Source organism: Notolepis coatsorum, assembly GCF_963971535.1.
Source record: "Notolepis coatsorum genome assembly, chromosome: 1".
Classification (NCBI taxonomy): Eukaryota; Metazoa; Chordata; class Actinopteri; order Aulopiformes; family Paralepididae; genus Notolepis; species Notolepis coatsorum.
The window spans coordinates 277,502,159-277,520,506 of NC_140165.1; the positions used below are offsets into that span (position 1 = coordinate 277,502,159).

Sequence of the window (18,348 nt, forward strand, 5' to 3'; positions counted from 1 at the left end):
TACCGTTTAAAAACAAATGTAACCCAGTGATCTACTACAATAATCAAAGTGATTCCTTTTGGTTGCCACCAGGTCGCTTTGCGTCTAAAAATCAATAAATCATGCAGTTAAAACGAATAGTTCATTCCAATTTACAGACGGCAGTTTGAATCATGTTATCATCATCATCATCTACAACCACTGTCATCCAGGGTTGTAGAAAATCATTATGCAAGATCCTCCTTTTTGTTAGTTTTGGTGATGAGCGGTCATTGCTGTTTTATTCGCTGTATTGACTTGTTTTCGATCTTGAGAATTCATGCAGTCTTCTATTGATTGATTCTAAACAAACTGTTGCTACAGGTCACTTCCTGTGTGCCGGATGATGTTCTACACTGCAGGAATGTCCCACCAGACGCTAGTGTTAAGAACAGACAGCTGTAAGAGCATTCATGAACTGGGTATAGGTAGACATTTATTTATATGAAAATGTCAGAGATTATTACTTTAATGTCTATAATCTCACAATCTAAACCTGTGTGGGGGGGGGGGGGGCGGGGGTCAGGGTCTATGTGTACAGATGGAGAGAAGGAAGGGGCTTGCTGGGTTTTGAGGGCGGGGTCACCTATTATACTCTATATTACACAAGAGGAGCGTAGAAAAATGTACACGGATTCTCCTCCTATTTTCCCATAGTGTGTGAAAAATAAATAAAACAACTAAAACACCTTGACATGTCATGACGTGAAGTACTTCTTTCGATTTTACTTCTTTTTTGAGTGAAAACATTTTATAATAAATAATAAAATAAACAGAAGAATTATAATCTGTAAAATCACCTTAATATGCTACTGAGGCTCAAATGAAGTGATAATAAAAACAGCATAAATAATAAAATAAAACTCCCATTGCAGGAAAACTGTTAAATGACACAGTTAAAACAGTGTCATGTAAGATTTCTTTTTATAAAAATAAATAAATAAAGAAAACTGAAGTGGATATCTGTGTATTTGATGCAGAATGTATGTTACACATTTGATTTGATAAAGGGGGCTCTGCACACATCTTTCCCCTACCAGAGTCTCCGGTTGTGACATAGACTGTACGGGCGAGAGACCACTCTCAAGGAATCATGAGGAAAGACCTTTCTAAAAGGGACCGCTTATTTTGGTGAACTATCCCCTTTAAGACTGATATAAGAATGAAGGACCGATATGTACTATAAGCTTAGGGTAACATTTTCTCTCAAAAGTGGTAAATTTCTATTCATTTATTGCAGGCTCAATATAAAATAGTAGGCTCTGACAAGGCAAGGGTTTAAATCATTGCACTGTAAAAAGTAAGTAACCGTCAAGTGGATGTGAAACGCAAGGTAGAGAGGGGCCTTTTCTGATGAGATCAGTAGGGTTTGTTATTTTCAAGACTAAAACACTTTCAAATAAAGGGAAGGAGTCTTACGATTGGGATTGCAGGCTGGAAAACTGTTTGATGTCTGTGTGCATGTTCATGTGCATGTAGATGTATATTTGTGTTGACGTGTGTATTTATGAAATCTTGGATTGGGCGATGGTTAATGTTACCGTCTTCACTTCCTAGTTATCACCACCAGGGGGAGATACAACCTCATTTTAGAGCCACAACATTTTCGAGAGTCTTCGTTTGTTTCAGCCATCTGATTTTAGGGGTTTGTATAGACGTGCGTCTGCCTTTTTTGTGTGTATTCACATGTGTGTGTGCGTGTGTGTGTGTCTAGTAGGATATCGTTGTTTTGTCCCAATTCTGGCCCTTCTTGCTGGTGTGTTGCATCCTGGGTAACTGGACGTCCACTTCGTCCTCGCTGTCATCTGATTCGGCGCTTGTAATGTCATCCTCGTCCTCATCTTCGTCGTCCTCCTCCTCGTCCTCCTCCTCTTCCTCGCTGGCCTCTTCTTCCTCGGCGGCATGGGGCTCTTCAATGTTCTGAGTAGCATAGAGAGAGAAGGGCGTTGACTTTGCGTGGACCTTCTGGTGATTATTACCACACAAAAATACTGTGGAATTTGTAGTTTTAAAAACGATTTCATGATTTTATGTTTAAACCTATATTTGTATGATGGTAGAAATAGCATAAAGCAAACCATCAAAGACAACACACTCTGATAGGGCTATGATTAACCATCCTGTTATGTTTGCAAATCAAACAGTTCCCAGGTCAGTTTTGACCCTATGTGTTTAAACTTTAAACCACCTCCCAGCTGTCATAATACACATTTTACCCCCAACTTGTAGTTGACCTTACTTACCAACTAGTCACTCAACTTCAACAATGATAATAACTAGTGTTTTGTTTTGTACTTAATAGTCCATACAGACCTCTCTTGTTGTAATGATACACCAATCATTACAAAAACACACATTGCAGCGTCTTGATTATTTCCCCCATGATAGATGTTTGTACTGCGAACAGATACAAGATGTTTTCTGGCTTGCAGATAGACAGACTTGATCTGCACACTGGTCCAGCTTTCTGCTGCCTCTGCACCGTTCTGAACCACCGGGTCAACACTATTCTAAGTAAGGCTGCTGACCCTGATGGCATCCCCAGTCGTGTGCTCAGGAACTGCGCTGAGCAGCTGACCGAGGTCCTTACTGACATCTTCGCTAGCCCAGGCAGTTGTTCACACATGCTTCAAAACAACCTCCATCATGCCAGTGTCGAAACACTCCTCTGCAGCAAGCCTTAATGACTTCCAGCCTGTTTCACTCACCCCCATCATCATGAAGTGCTTCGAGAGGCTGGTTCTGGCTCATGGCAAATCTGGCCTTTCACCCTCACTGGATAAATACCAATTTTCCTACCGTTATAACAGGAGCATGGAGGACGCCATCTCCTCAGTGCTTCACTCCGCCCTCTCCCACCTGGATGAGAGCAACACCCATGTGAGAAGGTTGTTCATCCACTTCAGCTCAGCTTTCAACACCATTATCTCCTCCAAACTCATCTCCAAACTTGATGACCTTGTGGAAATCAAGGACTTCGACATCAACCCCTCAGGGTTCCCACGCTTGCCTTGAATTTTTTTTCCATACTACCTCCTGATTTTCCAGGTACCATATTAAGTGATGATCTATAGGCCCCTGAAGTTTTCCGCCCCCATCCGCGCCCCCCCTCCCCTCACACACACAACCCCCTAGGACACCTGACTACTTACTTGATTTAAAAGATGTACCAGTCAAGTCTACCTTGTAAATGCTTAGAGATTATGTCTTATTGATAATATCAATGCATGAAATAATGCAACAAGCTGTAGATGAACAACAATTTATTGAACTGGAACACATGAGCACTGGGATTGATATATGTTCTCTCTTCCACTCCTCTCCTATCTCATCCTGTCCTCCTCTCCACACCTCCCCTCGTGTCCGCTCCTGTCTTCTTTGCCTACTCTTCTCAACTCCTCGTAATCATAATCGAAATTAATCGTTGTGAGGTTGCATCGTTTCACCCCTACTACTCTTACTCTGTAAAAGCGTTTGTAAAAGCTTTTGTAAATCAAACTGGTTATCGTTATGAGAGCTAACCAGGGGCGGATTTAGGATTATAGGAGATCCGGGGCTTAGCCCAGATAGGTGCCCGTCTTTTTATTTTCTTTTATTTTTATTTTCTAATTTTTTCTTTTTTTTTGCAGGCAAGCGGCAGATTTTTTTTGAATTTAATTAACCTGTACGTGCAATTTCCTGCAATATAGAGCCTTCAATCTTGACCAATAAAGCTGCTCTTTTCACTATAAAACTCAGTTAACCATAACGTAGTTATGGTTAGATTTATATATTGGGGGGGGGGTATATCATATTTTTCATATGATCAAAAAGTGGTGGAGCAAGAGCATACCTTTGCTCCCCCAAGTTCAATAGTGGGAGAGCAGAGATGCTCCGAATGCTCTTATGGCCAGGCGTCTATGATTCACTGATACAAAGTAAAATAGTGCAGTGCAATAAAATAGTTAGTAAAATAGAATAAAATAATGCAATAGTGCATTGCAATAAAATAGTTATCATCGTATTTTTTCGGGAGGCCGGTAAGGAGTGCATTACAGTAGTCGAGTTGGCTTGAAATAAAGGCATGGATCTGGTTTTCAGCGTCCTTTTGATTTATAAATGGCCGTACTTTAGCTATGTTTCTAAGGTGGAAGAATTAAGTTTTTGTCAACTTGTTGATTGTGATTTAAAGCTTAGGTCTGAGTCTACCATGACACCAAGACTTAACTCACTCAAATACAGTTAGCAGCTGGATAGACCACAAATGGAAATTAGCTTCTGCTAAATCTGGTGCAAACATATTTTCATGTAACAATGATGAATTGTCAGAAAAAAGAAAAAAAATTATTTTTTTTAAAATAGATTCAGGGCTTTTCAGAAAACATTCGGGGCTTGAGCCCAAGTAGCCACCCCCTAGCCCCGCCCCTGGAGCTAACGTTGGCTAGCTACTGTACCTGGTGCTGGCTAACTGGCTCGTTATGAGAGCTAACGTTGGCTAGCTACTGTACCTGGCGCTGGCTAACTGGCTCGTTATGAGAGCTAACGTTGGCTAGCTACTGTACCTGGAGCTGGCTAACTGCCTCGTTATGAGAGCTAACGTTGGTAGCTACTGTACCTGGCGCTGGCTAACTGGCTCGTTATGAGAGCTAACGTTGGCTAGCTACTGTACCTGGCGCTGGCTATCTGGCTCGTTATGAGAGCTAACGTTGGCTAGCTACTGTACCTGGCGCTGGCTAACTGGCTCGTTATGAGAGCTAACGTTGGCTAGCTACTGTACCTGGCGCTGGCTAACTGGCTCGTTATGAGAGCTAACGTTGGCTAGCTAGTTAGCAAGATTGCACTGCTTACTAACTAACGTTGATAAACCCAGGTTTACCACACAGTTAAAACACAGCTACTTACATTTGAGGATAAACTTGCATAAGAAGTTTCACTCAAGTTTCACTGTAGATGCCAAGGCTCCATTGGCTCACCAAGCTGCCTGCATCAAATTCCAACATCCAATATACCATATAGCAGGGGTCAGCAACCTTTTTGACATGGAGTGCCTGTTTGAAATATAGTTGTAACTAGTGTGCCTCAACAATATTCCATGCATCGTAATTTTTTTTTCTCATAATCAGGTCTTTTTAATGATAATTTTTACATTATTACATCATTATTGTTATTGTTATTATTAACAATATTATTATGATGGTTGTATCAACCCTAAATCTGAGTTGGGGGGGGGGGGGGGGGATGCAATGCAGACAAACAGCTGCATACAGTGCGACCATTTCACTCACATTTGCCCATTCATTTTTGGACACATCACACACCATCGGTGAGTGTACTGTACGTGTGCTGTCATAGCTCCACCTACAGGCCTAATGGAGAACACCAGGATGTGAATGGAGGGTGAATGTGAGGTATATCGTGTAAATAAGTTTTGATTGATTGCAAGACTACACTGTAAAAAAGAATATAATAATAAGTTACGAGAACTTAAAAATATTTTGTTCAGTTACTGTGCATTACGGTTTTCAGTTTTCAATCCATAATAAGTTAACAGAAAAATAAGTACACAACCACATTATTTCAACCTAATAAAACTATGTTTATTGTCATTGTTTTAAGAACACAAGTTGACTTGGTAATACTCACATTTTGAGTAAAAAAAAATGGCTTTTAACATGTGCAATGTTCAATGAAATAGAAAAATAAATAATAAAATTTGTTGATTAATCCCACTGGTCACAATGGTGACCATAATAATGTTTTTGTTATAAGGCTCTGCAAATGTTACTGAATGATGTAGCAATGTATTTCCAGCTAAATTGAAATAATAAACAAATAAAGGGTCTCAATTAAATATGTGGTAGTAAAAAGAACCTGTGGGAGGATTTCAATAAGATAAATGCAACAACAGTGCAAAATATTTCACTATAATATTTCAAAGCAAAAAAAAAAAAAATTATAATTTTCATTTTTTTTTTTATGCTGCCCCCTGTGCCTATGCAAATGTCCCCGCGTGCCTATGCAGGCACGCGTGCCTAGGGTTGCCTACCCCTGCCATATAGGATGCCAAGAGCATGCTCTACAACATGGGATCATCCATTTCTATCTACAGTAAAAGCTGTTCACGTGTAAAGGGTTTTTATAAACTCATGTTAATTCTGTGCTCAATAGTTAGTGTGGGTGACCTGGCGAAGCCAGGTTGCAACCCACACTATACATATCCATACTCTTTTTATTATTATTCTTTATTCCACCGATTTTGCCAACACACTCGTGCCAGAGCGTTCGCGCCCCATACACGTGAAAGGTATCAAAACGACCGGCTTGCTCCAACTCGATGTGCTATTCGAACTCGTAAAGTTTCACCGCACCGTCTGGCTACGAATCGACTTTAAACGGTAAAATTTCGGAAATACAGTGCAATTTAGAGTTTCAAACACTTTGCAACACGTAAGCGTTCGCGCACCATACACGTGAAAGGTATCAAAACGAGCGGCTTGCCTATGGCAACTGCGGTCTCCGAACTAATTTCGGTCCCATTGGGAATGCATTGCATTTTAGAGTGTAGCAGCTGAAATAATCTTTTTCCCCCTACCTTGGGTGAATTGCGAGTGTGATCTCAATTTTGGACGTAGAAATAAAACAAACACATCAAAACGATGACACGGCTGTCAACCCGCTCACAAAAGAAAAATAAATGGAATTGGACATTTCTATCTCAACTGACGACCATTTGTTTGAAGGTTCTCCTCCCCATTGACCGCCATGCAATCGCACTCTAGAAATCCATTTTCTTTTAGCCTTCTGTTCCGATCGCCGAAGGAGTGCCACAATATCGCACGAATGCCACAATCTCGCGCACAACCCTTCGCCTACTCGTTGTAGTGCTCTTGTGCGAGTCACAACGCTTCATCTCTTATAGTTTTCTTTTAATCAACGTGACAATGCAGTCATGTAAAGAAATTTCAGAATATGCAAGTCATTGTGCTCATGGCTGATTGGTTCAGGCTTAACAGCTGTGAGGCTCAGGGCTCATGGCTGAGCTGACCGCGTGTACCTGTTCCGCAACAGTAAGTGACTTCCGGGGTGCGTTTTCCTTAATGCCAAGCAAGCAGTGCAAAAATGCTTCCGCATTCGTCACCGCACGCTAGTGCGGTAAAGCGCCCTTCTTTTCAGACAAATGCTACCGTGCGTGCACCGGCGGCGGCGTGCTCGCTCAGGTGCGTGCGTGCGCCGGCGTGCTCGCGCGAGGTGCCCGCGCATGCGAATGAGATCCCGCCTTGGTTCGACACGAGCGGAGCTCAATATATATAAGTCACCGCCCCTTATTCAGTATCTAGCAATAGCTCAATTGGCAAGGCCACATGGCTGTGGATCCTATGGCTCGTTTGCTGGCGAGTTCGAATCCCATCGAAAATATTTTTTAACGTGATTTTTTTTTAACGTGTATTCTTTCGCCGGTTAAGGTTAGGCATGGTTAAGGTTAAGGTTAAGGTTAGGCATTGTTTCGGAGTTGGTTAAGGTTAGAACGGTTAAGTTTAGGCGCTGTTAAGGAGCTGGTTAAGGTTAGAGTTTGTCAAAGAGAATGGCAATATAATTTCTATGGTTAAGGTTAGGCATGGTTAAGGTTAAGGTTAGGCATTGTTTCGGAGTTGGTTAAGGTTAGAACGGTTAAGTTTAGGCGTTGTTAAGGAGCTGGTTAAGGTTAGAGTTTGTCAAAGAGAATGGCAATAGACAGCCTATTTCCGCGCGACCTGGGCGCTGGGCGGCGGAAAATGAAAGGCGCATTACTGCACGCCACTACGGTAAATTTTTGCACTGCTTGCTTGGCATAAAGCTACACGCTTCCGGGGTAGGCCTGATTGGCCCCGACAGGCACGTGACGCGGCAAACTCAGGACGCGCAACGAGGCTGCTGAGAGCTGTCGCGCGGAAATAGGCTGTCTATTGCCATTCTCTAACACAAACTCTAACCTTAACCAGCTCCTTAACAGCGCCTAAACTTAACCGTTCTAACCTTAACCAACTCCGAAACAATGCCTAACCTTAACCTTAACCTTAACCATGCCTAACCTTAACCATAGAAAGAATATTGCCATTCTCTAAGACAAACTCTAACCTTAACCAGCTCCTTAACAGCGCCTAAACTTAACCGTTCTAACCTTAACCAACTCCGAAACAATGCCTAACCTTAACCTTAACCTTAACCATGCCTAACCTTAACCGGCGAAAGAATACACGCTAAAAAAAAAATCACGTTAAAAAAAAAAGATTTGATGGGATTCGAACTCACCAACAACGGACCGCAGGATCGCAGGACCGCTGCTCTGCCAGGTGAGCTATAGCGCTGAATGAGAGTCATGGCGTATTTGGACGGTTACGTAATTCCGTAAGCTCTGCCGCTCGGCTCCGCGGAGCGTGCCGCGCGGCAGAGAAAGTTGCGCGTCACGTGCCTGTCGGGGCCAATCAGGCCTACCCCGGAAGTCACTTACTGTTGCGGAACAGTTACACGCGAGCTGACCTGCCAATGACATCATCCACTTAACCCATCATTGGCCATCACTGTGTTGCACTACTGAATTGCTGGACAGCGCCCTCTGTCTTGTGGGTTGTGTCATTGTACTCAGTAGGGATATCCTCTTTCATTTTTCATTGGTCCATGTTGACCACCTTTCATTGGTCGATGTTGACCACTCCCCCGATCCTTAGACCACGCCCCCTTAGGCCACACCCCCTCAGTGTATCTCTTGAACCGTTTGTCGTAGAGACTTGCGGATTGTGCCATTGGTCGATGTTGACCACCTTTCATTGGTCGATGTTGACCACTCCCCCTGTTGACCACCTTTCATTGGTCGATGTTGACCACTCCCCCGATCCTTAGACCACGCCCCCTTAGGCCACACCCCCTCAGTGTAACTCTTGAACCGTTTGTCGTAGAGACTTGGGGATTGTGCCATTGGTCGATGTTGACCACCTTTCATTGGTCGATGTTGACCACTCCCCCGATCCTTAGACCACGCCCCCTTAGGCCACACCCCCTCAGTGTATCTCTTGAACCGTTTGTCGTAGAGACTTGCGGATTGTGCCATTGTACTCGGTGTAATAGTGTAATAGTGTGTAATAGTGTAATAGTGTGTAATAGTGTAATAGTGTAATAGTGTGTAATAGTGTAATAGTGTGTAATAGTGTAATAGTGTAATAGTGTGTAATAGTGTGTAATAGTGTAATAGTGTAATAGTGTGTAATAGTGTAATATTGTGTAATAGTGTAATAGTGTGTAATAGTGTAATAGTGTGTAATAGTGTAATAGTGTAATAGTGTGTAATAGTGTAATAGTGTGTAATAGTGTGTAATAGTGTAATAGTGTAATAGTGTGTAATAGTGTAATAGTGTCTAATAGTGTAATAGTGTGTAATAGTGTAATAGTGTAATAGTGTGTAATAGTGTAATAGTGTAATAGTGTGTAATAGTGTTGACCACCTTTCATTGGTCGATGTTGACCACTCCCCCTGTTGACCACCTTTCATTGGTCGATGTTGACCACTCCCCCGATCCTTAGACCACGCCCCATTAGGCCACACCCCCTCAGTGTAACTCTTGAACCGTTTGTCGTAGAGACTTGGGGATTGTGCCATTGGTCGATGTTGACCACCTTTCATTGGTCGATGTTGACCACTCCCCCGATCCTTAGACCACGCCCCCTTAGGCCACACCCCCTCAGTGTATCTCTTGAACCGTTTGTCGTAGAGACTTGCGGATTGTGCCATTGTACTCGGTGTAATAGTGTAATAGTGTGTAATAGTGTAATAGTGTGTAATAGTGTAATAGTGTAATAGTGTGTAATAGTGTAATAGTGTGTAATAGTGTAATAGTGTGTAATAGTGTGTAATAGTGTAATAGTGTAATAGTGTGTAATAGTGTAATATTGTGTAATAGTGTAATAGTGTAATAGTGTGTAATAGTGTAATAGTGTGTAATAGTGTAATAGTGTAATAGTGTGTAATAGTGTAATAGTGTGTAATAGTGTGTAATAGTGTAATAGTGTAATAGTGTGTAATAGTGTAATAGTGTCTAATAGTGTAATAGTGTGTAATAGTGTAATAGTGTAATAGTGTGTAATAGTGTAATAGTGTGTAATAGTGTAATAGTGTGTAATAGTGTAATAGTGTGTAATAGTGTAATAGTGTAATAGTGTGTAATAGTGTAATAGTGTAATAGTGTGTAATAGTGTAATATTGTGTAATAGTGTAATAGTGTAATAGTGTGTAATAGTGTAATAGTGTGTAATAGTGTAATAGTGTAATAGTGTGTAATAGTGTAATAGTGTGTAATAGTGTGTAATAGTGTAATAGTGTAATAGTGTGTAATAGTGTAATAGTGTCTAATAGTGTAATAGTGTGTAATAGTGTAATAGTGTAATAGTGTGTAATAGTGTAATAGTGTAATAGTGTGTAATAGTGTAATAGTGTAATAGTGTGTAATAGTGTAATAGTGTGTAATAGTGTAATAGTGTAATAGTGTGTAATAGTGTAATAGTGTGTAATAGTGTAATAGTGTGTAATAGTGTAATAGTGTGTAATAGTGTAATAGTGTAATAGTGTGTAATAGTGTAATAGTGTAATAGTGTGTAATAGTGTAATAGTGTGTAATAGTGTAATAGTGTAATAGTGTGTAATAGTGTAATAGTGTAATAGTGTGTAATAGTGTGTAATAGTGTAATAGTGTAATAGTGTGTAATAGTGTGTAATAGTGTAATAGTGTAATAGTGTGTAATAGTGTAATAGTGTGTAATAGTGTAATAGTGTGTAATAGTGTGTAATAGTGTAATAGTGTAATAGTGTGTAATAGTGTAATAGTGTAATAGTGTGTAATAGTGTAATAGTGTGTAATAGTGTGTAATAGTGTAATAGTGTAATAGTGTGTAATAGTGTAATAGTGTGTAATAGTGTAATAGTGTGTAATAGTGTGTAATAGTGTAATAGTGTGTAATAGTGTAATAGTGTGTAATAGTGTAATAGTGTGTAATAGTGTGTAATAGTGTAATAGTGTAATAATGTGTAATAGTGTGTAATAGTGTAATAGTGTGTAATAGTGTAATAGTGTGTAATAGTGTAATAGTGTGTAATAGTGTGTAATAGTGTGTAATAGTGTAATAGTGTGTAATAGTGTGTAATAGTGTGTAATAGTGTGTAATAGTGTAATAGTGTGTAATAGTGTGTAATAGTGTAATAGTGTGTAATAGTGTGTAATAGTGTAATAGTGTGTAATAGTGTGTAATAGTGTGTAATAGTGTGTAATAGTGTAATATTGTGTAATAGTGTAATAGTGTAATAGTGTTGCGGGTTGTGTCATTGCACTCAGTAGGGATATCCTCTTTGATTGGTCTATGTTGACCACTCCCCCGATCATTAGGCCGCGCCCCCTTTTTGTATCCTTTGAACCGTTTGTCATAGAGACTCGCGAGAGACCCTCTCCCCCGTTGGCCGGCGGTGCACAGACGTCACCCACACTTTCACAATTTCCCCCGCGCGGAATTGTCTAGTTACATTTTATTACACATCATCCAATAAAATTTTCCAGGACAACTGTTTCTATTTCCATGTAATTGGTCACTTTTGCTCAGTTTCCATGCCTTTCCATACCTGGAAAATGAATCCCATGAATCCCATGTTTTCCATGTTTTCCAGGTCCGTGGGAACCCTGCCCCTCTATTTGCAACTGGATACTTGGCTTTTTAACCAACAGAACCAGTATGTTAGATTAGACAATCTCACCTCCTCCACCCTCACCCTGAACACCGGCATCCCACAGGGCTGTGTGCTGAGGACCTCTCTTGGACCCTCAACACCTTGATACTGGTCAAGAAGCATCTGATTTTCCTGAGGAGACTGCCCACGTGTTTCCTCAGATTCTGGTGAACCTCTACCGGTGCACCATAGAAAGCATAATCACCAACTGCACTGCTTCAGACCGGAAAGCACTGCAGAGGGTGGTGAAAACCGCCCAATGCATCACTGGTACATCACTCCCTGCAATCGAGACTAAAGGTGTCTGAGGAAGGCAATGACACCTCTCACCCCAACCACACACTGTTTGCCCTCCTTCCCTCTGGGAGGCGCTATAGGAATCTCCCTTCCAGGTCAAGCTGTCATCTCACTGAACTCTGTTCCATTGCCTATACTCTTTCAATAGACCACTGCACTTCCGCGTTACATTGAAATCGGGGAGGAGATAGCGGGGGGAGCAAATGAATGAATGTGGATGAGAGCCGTAATGTAAGTGGTTGCAGCTACGGCTGTGGGGGTGCTAGAGACATGATCGAATAGACTTTTATGCGCCTGAGTTTCCTGAACACGGCGCAACCCATTCCTAATCGATCAGAACTAAATCGTCCGAGATCAAGTCCCTTTTCCAGCACCTACTCCCCATACACATGCGCAGATTGTCAACGGAGTCTGGACGACGCGAGATGACGCACGAATGAATGTGGACTGTTCCATCAGAGGGGGGAGCTTCGGTGGCCAGTGTCCTTTCAGCCGAACAGGATAATGAATTTTGAATGAAAATTATCCCACTAAATGGCCAGACGCGTCTTATGGCAACATCTACAATTACCTCATTGAGTCTCCAGGTAGACTAATGTTTATATTTAAGTGCAGCCACTCACACTACCACCACAAGCTCCCCCGCTCTGATGGAACATTCAACATTAATTTGTGCGTCATCTCGCGTCAAATCAAATTGGTCATCTTCAGTTGCACATGTTCATAATGTCTCCACTGTTGAGGATGCCATCAGGTATTTAGCTGACATTTTCTTTTTTAATTATGTTAAACTCTGAAATGGCTTGTGTTTGACCCAAACATGATATGAGGGTTATCAAGTCAAGAGCTTTTCATTCCAAAACTCTATTCATCTATTTTTGGGAAGAAGAATAAAGTGTGATGTTCTGGATATCTGTGCAGATATATAATATATAATATACAATATATAATATAGTCATTGATAATTGATAATCACAGTGATAATCACAGCCTCTAAATCAGCCCTGGTTCCTACATAGCTGCTGTGACGGCTGAATCTACCTCTGGGATGATAAACGGTTGTTTATTAAACCTACACAGACCTCCATGGGGTTGACAGTGATGGTGAGCGCTGAGTTGTCCCAGGCCACGTCCACCTCCTTGCCCGCGTCGGCCAGCTTGACCTCCTGCTGGTGGGTCAGGTGGATGCGGTAGATCCCCAGGACCACCACCATCACCAGGGCTGCGATGCACATCACAATCACCACCGTGGCCGCACTGGGCACGCCTGAGAGTAAAAGAGAAGAAGAGAGGAGCTGGATGGAAATGATTATCCTTTTTTTTTTTTTTTTAACTTAAAGGTGATTGATAACATGTTTATGTAGAGTTATCCCTTTTTTATTTTTTATAATACATCCACATTTAAAAACATTTTGGCGGGTCCATAATTAATGTTGTTTACATGTTGCATGCATGTATCCACTCCCTACCTCCCATTTCCCCACGTGGAATGCACCTGATCGGATAAATGACATGCTGGTGCTCTAGTGTGACATCTAGTGGCTGAATGTTATCTATACACCTTTAATGTTTATCGGACAAATTTAACACAGCATTCCAGTCATTACAACATTTTGTCCCCAAATCAAATTGTACTGAAAATAAAAGTAAATTGTGTGTCCTTTACTTCCCTGTCGCTCCCCACTGAATGTTTGGAAATTATTATTTAAATTATTATTATTATGGAAATTAGTGTCATGTTTTACCACTATGTGGAACTCTGGAGCCTGGAGTAATAATAAAAAAGAATGTCCCTAAATTATGATTTTAATGCATCAGTTGACGCAAGATTTCTGTGGCAAACCTTCAAATACCTCTTCGGACTCATTCCTGATTGACAACAAAGTGAGCCAATTGTGTGTGTGTTTGCATGTAGCACTGAGTCTCAATCTAGGTGACTATGTGCGATTTGAATTTCGTAGGAAACATTCTTTGAAGTGATTTGAAACTACAAATATACCTGCACTAAAGTAAGCCGGCCTCCGACATCATCGAGAGTACCGATGAGTAGATGGTCCTTTATGGCCTTTCTGCTTGATGAGCTCATTATACACAGTGGAGAGAGATGGAGAAGACGAGAGGTTTACGCACGACAGTGGCTCAGGAGGTAGAGCGGTCGTCTGGTAATCTGAAAGGTTCCCGGTTCGACTAGAGCTCCTCCCGGCAGCGTGTCGAAGTGCCCTTGAGCAAGACACTTAACCCCTAACTGCTCCCGATGAGCAGGTTGGCACCTTGCATGGCTGCCTCTGCCATGAATGTGTGAGTAAACTGGTGAATGTGAGGCAAAAGTTGTAAATGCCGTCCATTTACCATTTTACCATACAACAAATGAATGAATTAATTTGGATTTGACCCCATAATGAGTGTCTGGCGTGCGACCCTAGCCAACTGAACCACCAGGAAACCCTGCTGGATGGCTCACACGAACAAGTGTTTATATACCCCCCCCCCCCCCCCCCTGCAGTTTCCAGATGAAACCCAAGTCGCCCGCTGAGGTCAAAGCGTTTCAAAGGAGTTTCTTTTTCATTACATTTGAGACCCAGCGGATTAGATCGGACAAGGCTTGATTGCTTCGCTACACGCGCCACGTTTGTAATTTGTGCACTATTTCACATAGTACACACAATTATCTCAATCTCTAAATGTGCAGGCGCTTGTCAGGGCATGGCTAACAACCAGCATCTCTATTTAGTACTGTGAGCACACACGTTGAGTGCAATGTTTATCTTTCGCAGCTCTGATCTTCAGCCTTTCTAAAATAAGGCCAGCGCACCAGTGCCCGTCTTCTCTCTACTCCAGTGGCGTACCTGTGTGTGTGTGTGCATGTGTGTTTAACAAGTGTGGTACTTGGAGAGGACTCTTTAATTGATCGTTTGATTTACTCTAGTTTCCCCAGATTTTTACATCAGATCCATGATCCTTTGATGTACTTCAGAGGCAAAGCTACCTGAGGCCCTACTGAGTGAGTTGGGTGAGCATTTCGTAGAAACACACACACACACACACACTCCCCTTCCCTCCTTCCCCATGTGTCTACATATACACAGTACACTGCGTTTCTTTCCCCTTTCAGAGAGGCGGAGGAAACATATGCATCGGGGATCCCGGATTCAGTGAATTAGGGAAATGGATTTTCTTTCAAATCCAAATGTTGAAAAACTGCTGGCCTGAAAGGGCTGCACTCTCCAATCTATTTGCAAGAGAATGAGAACGGGAATGTTCTATCATCAGCGGGTACAATTTCTGCAAAAAATGTCAAATTGATTGAACTGGAAGTGAATAGAGTCCCATGTTCTTGTAAAATCCTTTGATTAAAGGAGGCATCTTCCAATCTTTGTGACATAAGTTCATATTTACAGTAGATTGCACCACTTCCAGAGAGTAAACCTCACAGAAGAATGGACAGAAGCCCAAACATTGGCACGTTCCACCTCAGTTTGCACTAGACACTGGCACATTCCACCTCAGTTTGCACTAGACACTGGCACATTCCTCCTCAGTTTGTGCTAGACACTGGCACGTTCCACCTCAGTATGCACTAGACACTGGCACATTCCTCCTCAGTTTGCGCTAGACACTGGCACATTCCTCCTCAGTTTGTGCTAGACAATGGCACGTTCCACCTCAGTATGCACTAGACACTGGCACATTCCTCCTCAGTTTGCGCTAGACACTGGCACATTCCTCCTCAGTTTGTGCTAGACACTGGCATGTTCCACCTCAGTTTGCACTAGACACTGGCACGTTCCACCTCAGTTTGCACGAGACACTGGCACGTTCCACCTCAGTTTGCACTAGACACTGGCACATTCCTCCTCAGTTTGCACTAGACACTGGCACGTTCCACCTCAGTTTGCATGAGACACTGGCATGTTCCACCTCAGTTTGCACGAGACACTGGCACATTCCTCCTCAGTTTGCACGAGACACTGGCATGTTCCACCTCAGTATGCCCTAGACACTGGCACATTCCTCCTCAGTTTGTGCTAGACACTGGCACATTCCTCCTCAGTTTGCACGAGACACTGGCATGTTCCACCTCAGTATGCCCTAGACACTGGCACGTTCCATCTCAGTTTGCACTAGACACTGGCACGTTCCACCTCAGTTTGCGCTAGACACTGGCACGTTCCACCTCAGTTTGCACTAGACACTGGCACATTCCTCCTCAGTTTGCACTAGACACTGGCACGTTCCACCTCAGTTTGCACGAGACACTGGCATGTTCCACCTCAGTTTGCACGAGACACTGGCACATTCCTCCTCAGTTTGCACTAGACACTGGCACGTTCCACCTCAGTATGCCCTAGACACTGGCACGTTCCATCTCAGTTTGCACTAGACACTGGCACGTTCCACCTCAGTTTGTGCTAGACACTGGCACGTTCCACCTCAGTTTGCACTAGACACTGGCACGTTCCACCTCAGTTTGCGCTAGACACTGGCACGTTCCACCTCAGTTTGCACTAGACACTGGCACATTCCTCCTCAGTTTGCACTAGACACTGGCACGTTCCACCTCAGTTTGCACGAGACACTGGCATGTTCCACCTCAGTTTGCACGAGACACTGGCACATTCCACCTCAGTTTGCACGAGACACTGGCACATTCCTCCTCAGTTTGCACTAGACACTGGCATGTTCCACCTCAGTTTGCGCTAGACACTGGCACGTTCCACCTCAGTATGCCCTAGACACTGGCACGTTCCATCTCAGTTTGCACTAGACACTGGCACGTTCCACCTCAATTTGTGCTAGACACTGGCACGTTCCACCTCAGTTTGCACTAGACACTGGCACGTTCCACCTCAGTTTGCACTAGACACTGGCATGTTCCACCTCAGTTTGCGCTAGACACTGGCACGTTCCACTTCAGTTTGCGCTAGACACTGGCACGTTCCTCCTCAGTTTGCGCTAGACACTGGCACGTTCCTCCTCAGTTTGCACGAGACACTGGCACGTTCCACCTCAGTTTGCACGAGACACTGGCACGTTCCTCCTCAGTTTGCACGAGACACTGGCACGTTCCATCTCAGTTTGCGCTAGACACTGGCACGTTCCTCCTCAGTTTGCACGAGACACTGGCATGTTCTACTTCAGTTTGTGCTAGACACTGGCACGTTCCTCCTCAGTTTGCACTAGACACTGGCACGTTCCACCTCAGTTTGCGCTAGACACTGGCACGTTCCACCTCCGTTTGCGCTAGACACTGGCACGTTCCACCTCAGTTTGCGCTAGACACTGGCACGTTCCTCCTCAGTTTGCGCTAGACACTGGCACGTTCCACCTCAGTATGCCCTAGACACTGGCACGTTCCACCTCCGTTTTCACTAGACACTGGCACGTTCCACCTCAGTTTGTGCTAGACACTGGCATGTTCCACCTCAGTTTGTGCTAGACGTGGGTTGTTGCAGTTTAAAGTGTTCACTTACACCTATCAAAGAAAAAGCTCTGCAAAATGTATCCAAATATATATGCTTTATGTGATCGATTTGAAGGTCACCAGCTTCATTAGTCCATACTGTATGTTCAGATTCAGATGACTTTATTCACAATATTGTATACAAATGGAACGTGATTCAACATTTAAGTGCATGATTTTTTTCACAAATAAGAATAACATAATAATAAATAGTAATAAAGTGCAAAACAGGACAGACATGTATACAGTGCAGCACAAAGTTCAAGTCCAAAAGTCCAGCCCTAGCAGCTGAGTCTATGATGGGACCTAAGTGTCTTGGGCAGCCGTAGCCGCCTGCCGTGCGGGAGCATGGTGAAGAGGTTATGACTAGGGTTGGGTACCTTTCACATTTGAACCGATACTGGTACCTGTAAATCGATACCGGTACCCAACGGTACCTTTTTTCGGTACTTTAGTCTCTAAAAATGTAATCTACCTACCTCAGTTGTGAAAAAAAAACGAATCCAAACTTCAAATAACCACACTTTCGACCGTTTTCGGCTTGCCATTGCCCCGACTGCTTTGTTGTTGAATCAAGTCAAATCCTAGGTAAGCGTATATTGTGCGTGTCACGTGTACGTTGACGTGAAAAAATAAAAATATATTTATATATATATATATACCGACGTGATTCGGTAGGTACCTTTAAAAGTACCTAATTCGGTACCCATCCCTAGTTATGACCCAGGTGGGCGGGGTCTGCCATGATCTTCCTCACCTTCCTCAAGGCCCTGGTGGAGTGTAGGGACTCGAGGGAGGGAAGGGAGCAGCCGATCACCCTCTCCGCCGAGCGTATTACCCACTGCAGATT

General features: G+C 42.9%; 1 protein-coding gene across 1 annotated transcript in view; it reads right to left on the minus strand.

The window, feature by feature from the left end:
- Positions 1 to 1,728: 1,728 nt before the first annotated feature.
- The window catches only part of LOC311224981 (calsyntenin-2-like), a gene marked incomplete at both ends in the record, with an annotated part of 513,638 nt that continues 497,018 nt past the window's right edge, over positions 1,729 to 18,348 (minus strand). Inside the window, 2 exons of the mRNA XM_084310155.1 lie at positions 1,729 to 1,938; positions 13,120 to 13,304. Coding sequence (XP_084166281.1) covers positions 1,729 to 1,938; positions 13,120 to 13,304 — 395 coding nt within the window. The remainder of the gene's footprint in view (positions 1,939 to 13,119; positions 13,305 to 18,348) is intronic.